The 8,760-nt window shown below is 41.4% G+C and overlaps 1 protein-coding gene across 1 annotated transcript in view; it reads right to left on the reverse strand.

Annotated features, from left to right (window-relative positions):
* Nucleotides 1-4,309: 4,309 nt before the first annotated feature.
* The window catches only part of SARC_09920 (hypothetical protein), a 6,076-nt gene continuing 1,625 nt past the window's right edge, over nt 4,310-8,760 (reverse strand). Inside the window, exons 3-6 of the mRNA XM_014296049.1 lie at nt 8,479-8,570; nt 7,294-7,398; nt 5,413-5,528; nt 4,310-4,609 (exon numbers count right to left, since the gene is read on the reverse strand). Of these exons, the coding sequence (XP_014151524.1) occupies nt 4,335-4,609; nt 5,413-5,528; nt 7,294-7,398; nt 8,479-8,570 (588 nt within the window). The 3' untranslated portion in view covers nt 4,310-4,334. The remainder of the gene's footprint in view (nt 4,610-5,412; nt 5,529-7,293; nt 7,399-8,478; nt 8,571-8,760) is intronic.

Here is an 8,760-nt window from a genome sequence, read left to right on the forward strand (position 1 = left end):
GAATGATGAGCCTTGGATATACAATGATATATCTAGGAACATGTATATCTAGAGTATCAACGCACTCTGGCAAGGTGGCCGGCTCACTTTTAACTATAGGGACATTCATTACTACAACAGGCACCTTGCTATCTTCGTCGAATAGCACCGTTGCTGAGATTGGCATTGCAGTCAAAGGGCTTGGAAAGGTATGCCAGTATTTTATCTCCGTCTCCTTTTATACCGATGCGTAAATTTGTAAATGAGAACTGCATATTTTTACGCGTGAATTTCATTCCATCCAATTGTTTTCTTACCCATCGATTGGTTAATCAATGTACAGACAATAACCGGTACGGCAACGTGCATAACCAAGACTTCCCAATTGCTGGTGAAACTGGGACAATCCGCAGTTATCGTTGGCTCCTTGTTGGTCTTCGCAGGGCCTTATCTATCCGATGCTGTTGAAATTGATACGTCACGATTGAGAAATACAATCAAGAAAGGAAAAAAAAACAAAAAGTGCAGAATCTCATCCAAGAGGAAGCCGAGGTTGTATTGTAGGGGGCCGTATGTGACCACCGACCAGTAACAGAATCTTGGTATTGTTGTCTAGTTGTTCATTGTTGCGGTGTATATCACAGTTTTTCTGACACATGCTCCAATGTGAAGGCTAGTGCGGAATGAAAAACGCGCAAGGGGACAGTGATTGCACTCGAATCTATAGACGTCGAACACACAATGAGCGATCTCTCTATGTGGGTTGACATACGAAGGAATTCAGCATCCGAAACACTAAAAAATATCATCCAGATTGCCAGGATGCAGTCAACTTGGAGAGTTTGACCGAGCGACTATATCAAAAGTAAAATTCTCCCAAATATCCCATACACAAACCGTTTTTTTTAAAGACCAAATGGCAGAATGTGTATTTTATTATTATTTCTAATTATAATTTGGAGAACCACCAAAGGTGTCTTTATATATTGGCACCGCCAACAGTCATATTTTACACCTTAAATATAAAATAGTATTAATACAGTTCTCGTTTTTGGATTTTCTCTCGACACTTGTGTCTTTGTATTTTGTGGTCATCTTTTTCTCTTCTTGATTCTATAGGTGGTGGTACATGTCCTTTCTTAGTTGGTGGAATGATTTGTCGGGTTAATTTTGTTATTCATCGATCTACGAGCCTAGAGATCCACTGTTAAAAGTTGTCATTTATCATTATAAATAATAAAACGACTTTACATATTGAATAAAAATTTATAGTAGTTAAATAGGCGTTATCGCTTCTGGGCAGTACATCCGTTGTAAACAGCTTCAACACCACCCAAAAGACGAATAACAGTACGAGTTTATAGTTCACCGGGGGTCGATTTAATTTTGAATCCAATCAGAACAGCTGGTAGGATTTTTATCTCCTAATTACGGTCAACCAACTACTCTTCCAACTGGTTTTCACCACAAGAAGCCACTGAAAGTCCTCAGACAACTATTAACACTAGAGCCTCTTCTGAATGAATCCAAAGAATCTATTGGTAATGATCCTTCCGCAGTTTGACCTACGGAAACTTTGTTACGACTTTTACTTCTTCTAAATGACCAAGTTTGTCCAAATTCGGGAATCAATGTTGGTGTTGCCACACGAACGAGACCTTAATTAATATATTTAGCGAGAGACAAATAAACGTCAGTTCAATCGTAAATACCTTTGGTTTGATTCACAAGTAGATTAAAATATTCAACATCCGAATACAAACCACACATGTAATTATTATGCAAATAGATACACCGCATTCCGTTGGCCTATATTTCGAGCTATTATTCAAGCTATCACGGATAATTTGTGCCTGTGAAATACTTATTTGCGACGGCTGTTGCATACAATGGTGAGTAGGGGTTCGAATTGAAATTAAGTAACCCTACATCTTTAGTATTTGTGTCGAATAGACTTTCATATCCCAATGTCTGGTATCTGGTATCTACACTTTACCTTTAAAACTCAAAACACAAACATCAGAGCGAATGACTCAGATTATGTGCATATTTAATGTAGACCAACATGACCAGGAGAAAGAATGTTTAAATACACTTTCCCTCGTATCACTTCATTGACGATTCCCTGGGGGTTTGCGTGCCGTACGGGTACGCATAGATATTTTAAACGAGGTAACTGCTTGAGGCGCGCCTAAATTGACTTTCACCAGCAATCTGCCCAACTGTCATGCACCCTCATCCACAGCATACCATTGGACACAAGCGCAGCATTAAAACCGAAATTAGCCATTGTCAGAAACATTGAAACATACATCTCTCTGTAAAACAAAATAAGTTGATCGAAAATCAATGTGCTTATTAGTTGTATTTTCTTTTCGGTACAAATGATCCAAATGGTGGATAGGGCGACCTGGAGCCGGTAATCGTAGCCGGTCTGTTGCTTCGGTGTACTGATATGTGTGTGGTCTGTTTATTACTTCCGTGAATGTAGGGGGTGTGATTTAAAATACTCGATCCTGATTTAAAATACACATAAATAAATGCATTTCGTGATTCAAGACTTAAGAGGACAGAAATTGTTAAATGAACCGAGAAGTGGGCCTGAAAAAATGGGTGCGTAAAAGCCGATTTATTCGAATACAATCTGGCAGACACGCCTGCCAATTGACTCGGGGAATATGAATTGTAATCCAATCCCATTCGTACCCTGAAGTCGTGATATGCCTTACAATGGCATACCTCATAAGTTCTGCTCGCCTTAGTAGTAGTTATAGCTTGCGAGATGCATTATTCACACGGGCTCAGCATAGGGTACAGATCCAGATCTCAGGAAGAGCTGTAAATGTGTGGCTCTACGGAGTTGTAGTTGAGAAACGGCACATGTAGGTCGTCACCATCCAATCACTGAGAAAGCATGCAATCAAAGCCTCACCCTGGTGGTGTACACCGCTGTATATAGCATCAAACCAAAGCCGATCTTCAGAACGATGGCGGCTTGGGGGACAACAATTGAAATTTACTCCATGCCAGATCATTCAATGACACGCGTGTCTTTGGTTCCAAACTGGTTTCTTGTGCATACCCAATACTCTTTCCGAGCCTAAAAGTAATTGAAAAGCTTGGCTGTCACGACAGCAGCGGTTCTTCACCATACAGGCTCTCATTCTTATGCCGCACTGTACGCTATGATACTGCATCTTCATCCTGTGTTGTGTCTAGTCTCCGCTCGAATTAGCGGATTAATCTCAAGATTCTTCGGGCTAAATCCAGAATCAGCCCAATCAACACCGAATATCGCGGCTAAACCGCGCAACACCCGTGGCTAGCTATATAAGCACTCCTATACGAACTGGGAAGAGTCCGACTTCTTAAGACTAGGTGCGCTTGACACCGTGATGTGATGCCCCGGCCCTTTCTTCAGCTCAAAACATGTCTCACAACTACTACAATTGGCCCCAGTGCAGTAAATCCACTATCAATGAATACAATATGACTCATTCACTATGCTATGGTCCGAGACACATCCAATCTTGCCCAACTCCTGGTCTCGCAAGGGTAGCACCTTTTGGACCAGGATATCTTCCAAGTTCATCCAGTAGTTCAAACAAGTCCATTCCAATGATACAATCCTGTCACAGCACCGGGTTTTCCTGCATCACATACTCGTGTTTAAGCCACATCTGAGACAAAATTACATTCTCTTCCTCGCAGTTCGTGCTTGAACCACTATGTCGATGAAAGTCGCAGACCAGAGATTGCTTTCTTGCGGCCAAGCGGCGTATACTCTACAGCAAGATGGGCTTGTATTGCTATGGCGTTGAGTAGTACTTGCGCAGTCGAGTGCTCTTGACAAGGCATACTACACCACTGGAGGCTCTGTACTGTCGGGGACTTTGTGTAAGCTTATAAACTTGTCGAGACCCAATGGCCCCTTTGCCTCCATCGTTTAAGTCCACGATCACACCTCAAGTCCCAAATACATGGCACGGACAAAGTTTATGGTGTGTGCGACGGTTGCTTGGTTTGCCAACATAGTAGGGTAGAAAGCCTGCCTCTCTGCATACCTTCCAAATATCGTGGGTATCACCACTGTGTCTCCAGTTATACATTGATAGCTTTTGGCGGCGTAGCAGGTTCTTGGCTGGATGCCGATCTACAAACTTTGCGGTGTAGTATAGCGCGTACCACGGTTGGTGCCAAATTGTATATATATATATATATATATACATATATACATACATACATACTATACATATACATATATATATATATATACTATATAATTATATATATATATATATATATAATATAAAATGGTATATCCACATGTATCAGATTATGTTCATTCAAAGCTCCTATTCTCCTGCACCCTCACCCGAGCTGAATAGCATGCCCCAGATCCAGGACAAAATGGTCCACAACGGACTAAACAAGGGCAGCGACGGCACTAATCGCTTCTTCAAGATGTATGCCACAGTCAGGGCAAAGAATGACAACCCCAATATGATCAAAGCGTTGTTTATGAACTCGCGTCTCTGCAGTTTAGTGATGACGTGCCTACTATTGTCCAATTCGCCATCCAGCATTTTCATCTCTTCTTTGGTTTTGGTGATCACATTAGATGATTCGGCTGTATGTGGGTACATGTACAGGTGGTATGGATGTGAGAAATGGGGTTGCATGAGTTTCAACCAAAAAAAAAGTATGCGTACGTTGAGTACATTGTGGTATACTAAGATTCTGAGCTTGCGCGTGAGGGTATATGAAAGTAACTTTAAAAATTTCAGTGTATATAAGAAACGAGTTGTAGCACGTTTTTCGATCGTTGAACGTATGTGCGTACGGATTACGCCGCGGCTACAGGCTCATCGCAATTGCAGAGAGTCTTTCAATATTAGTATAACGCGATACAGAGACAGAGTTACTACATAGAAAGGTTGCATTCGTTGCAAGAATACAAGCTAAACACTCATGGTTGTGTAGGTATATGTATTTATAGACTGCGGTGATACTGTGGTCTCGGGAAGGTTAAGCAACTCACACTCGGCTGTGTCCGCTTACGATACTTCGTCATGCTCTGACTCATACCTCAAAGCACTGGTAATATACGATTTATATATGCGGTTGTACAACCATATGTATGAATTGGCGGCTATTGTAGTCAAATAGTTGAAAGTATTTGCAACGCAAGTCTCGGTGTGTCGTAAATAAAAATCATACCCTCCACCCGGTGCAGTAAGCGATTGGGATTCATGTGCAACTGAAAATTGCTTATGTGGAAGGCATTACATACCGTTTCATAACGCCAACACCCGTCTCCACACAGAAACAAACATTCCCCCCCAACTATATATATATATATATATACCTGCATATACCTATATATAGTGCTATGCTTCCAGGAAGAGTCTTGTATCAAACGTGCACACGTACCTAGTTTGCGCTTAGCGGCCAGGCTCTCCTGGATAAGCTCAGCCATGACCTTACTAGCATCCCGCATGGACGCAGAGGCCTGCATTGAAGTGCCGATTAGAGATTTGCCGCTGGACCTGAGGAATAAACTGATGAGTACGGTGTATGCGCACATAAACAAGACATGGAATTGGGTAGAGTGTGGCCACTAGTTGGGACTGGTGAGATGAGGTGTGTGTACACTTGTGTGTGTTGTTTTGCAAAAGCGCCAGGTGTTCACAATCATACCCGTGCGTGCCTTTTGACAAAACTCCTGTAAACCCTTGAATGCGCTGGGTCGTGTGGATATGAGACTGTATGTACATATACGGTTGCAAAGGCGAGTATGCGAGAGGTCGTGCAAGTACCCGAGTATACCATACGTTGCCCCCAAACGAATTCAACTCAGAGAGAATGCCGAGTTTTTACTCTACCGAATCAACTGCTACGTACAATATACTATCCACGCACAACTAAGCGATAGCAACACCAGAAGTTGAACTTGAAGCCAGACCACACTGTAGCGCCTATGTGTAGTGTAAATTTATAACCCTGAACCCTAAATCCCAAAGCCTAGAACTCTCCAGATTGGCTTTCCTACTTGCATACCTACATGTACTTTCTTATCGCTCGTAATTCAACGCAATTGGAGTTTATCAACTACAAGTTACTGATCGCAACCACTCATCCCGATACTAAGCTTATCCATGCCCACAAACACTTGCGCATCCTTCTCAGGATCCACATAAAGTATATGCTCATGTGTACATAAAGTATATACTCATGTTTACATAAAGTATATACTCATGTGTACATAAAGTGTATTCTCATGTGTACATAAAGTGTATGTTGCTCATGTGTACATAAAGTATATGCTCATGTGTACATAAAGTGTATGCTCATGTGTACATAAAGTGTATGCTCATGTGTACATAAAGTGTATGCTCATGTGTACATAAAGTATATACTTATGTGTACATATAGTGTATGCTCATGTATACATAAAGTATATGCTCGTGTGTACATAAAGTATATGCCCACGTGTACATAAAGTATATGCTTATGTGCATATAAAGTAAATGCTCGTGTGTACATAAACGATAAGCTCTTGTGTACATAAAGTGTATGCTCATGTGTACATAAAGTATATGCTCATGTGTACATTAAGTATATGCACATGTGTACATAAAGTGTATGCTCAGGTGTACATAAAGTATATGCTCATGTGTACATAAATATATGCTCATGTGTACATAAAGTATATGCTCATGTGTACATAAAGTATATGCTCATGTGTACATAAAGTGTATGCTCATGTACATAAACGATATGCTCATGTATACATAAAGTATATGCTCATGTGTACATAAACAATAAGCTCTTGTGTACATAAAGTGTATGCTCATGTGTACATAAAGTATATGCTCATGTGTACATTAAGTATATGCACATGTGTACATAAAGTGTATGCTCATGTGTACATAAAGTATATGCTAATGTGTACATAAAGTATATGCTCATGTGTACATAAAGTATATGCTCATGTGTACATAAAGTATATGCTCATGTGTACATAAAGTGTATGCTCGTGTGTACATAATGTATATGCTCATGTGTACATAAAGTATATGCTTATGTGCATATAAAGTAAATGCTCGTGTGTACATAAACGATAAGCTCATGTGTACATAAAGTGTATGCTCATGTGTACATAAAGTATACGCTCAATGTGTACATAAAGTATATTCTCATGTGTACATAAAGTATGTGCTCATGTGTACATAAAGTATATGCTCATGTGTACATAAAGTGTATGCTCATGTGTATATCAAGTATATGCTCATGTCCATGCTGCCCACTTACTTCTGCATTATGCTGCCGTTGAGTAGGCGTTCTCGATCAGCCTTCTGTCTCTGATCAATCCGTTTTTTGGCTTCCATAGCAACCTCTCGCAGTGATCGGTTCATGCTGCACAGTGTGGTGGCGATGTAACGTTTGATTGACATAAACATGGGACACTCGAGCACGTGTTAGAATACAGTATCTACTAAGGCTAATAAGAGCTCGGAACGAATGATATGTGATATGTGCTCTCTAGATAGTGCGATCGGGTTAGGGGATTAGAAACAGGAAGACTCCAAAAACCATACAGTCATACACCCACACGACCAGAAGCCGAACGTGCGAGCGTACACACACAGAGATCAAATGCATTGTGAATGTTTGTATTGGGCAACACGTACAACAACACCACCACAGTCGACACGGTGCAGGGCAAAGTCAGAAAGAATCGCACGATCGGGTTTGAGGGCTCCTGCGAATCCCGTGCAAACGGGCAGAGCTGACACAGCGATAGGTGGAATGGCAAAGTGGCGCATATTAAATGGTGCAAACACATGTACTTGTTATTTCACCTACCGTAGTTTCCCGATATACGCACTACGTAATTCGGAATCAATACTCGGGGACATATCTATGAGAAAAACGGCGGCCAATTGCTTGCAACTGGCCTCAAATTGCCCTCGGCTGTAGTAGACTGCACCCGGAATGCGATCGTATCTTGTGGACCCACAAACATGCACTGTACCAGAATGTTCAATAGCTCCAGAAGTGCTCCAGAACTCACAATAGCAGAATGGACTCATATACAGCCGATGCATAGTATACCAAACAAGACTGGCTTACATAGTAACATGTGACATATGAACAGACTTACCTTGTGACCAGAATTCGCAATAGCAGGATGGACTCATATATAGCCGATGCTTAGTACACCAAACAAGAGTGGCTTACATAGTAACATGTCATATAGGAACAGACTTACCTTGTGACCAGAATTCGCAATAGCAGAATGGACTCACATATAGCCGATGCATAGTATACCAAACAACACTGGCTTACGTAGTGACATGTCGCATAGGAACGAACAGACACACCTTGTGACCAGAACTCGCAATAGCAGAACGGACTCATATATAGCTGATGCATAGTATACCAAACAATACTGGCCTACATAGTAACATGTCACATATGAACGAACAGACATACCTTGTAACATGTCTCTGGGTGCGGCCCGCTCGGGCCAGCATGATTGCCCTGTGACGCTCCTGGTCCTGGTTATTGGCCACGTGCTTCACATCCTGGTTTGTTAGCACCCATAAAATCGAGAGCAAGGTTAAGGTACGAATATAACCAAGTGATTGCATTGGTGTATGATATTCAGCATTTCACTCACAGAATATGAGTTGCGATTAGCTTACAATCATTGTGCACGAATATACTAGTGTTTATGGTAGGCACCTCTGCGGTGGGCAGTGTGAGAGCGGTGGT

The sequence above is a fragment of the Sphaeroforma arctica genome (assembly GCF_001186125.1).
Source record: "Sphaeroforma arctica JP610 unplaced genomic scaffold supercont1.1082, whole genome shotgun sequence".
NCBI lineage: Eukaryota > Ichthyosporea > Ichthyophonida > Sphaeroforma > Sphaeroforma arctica.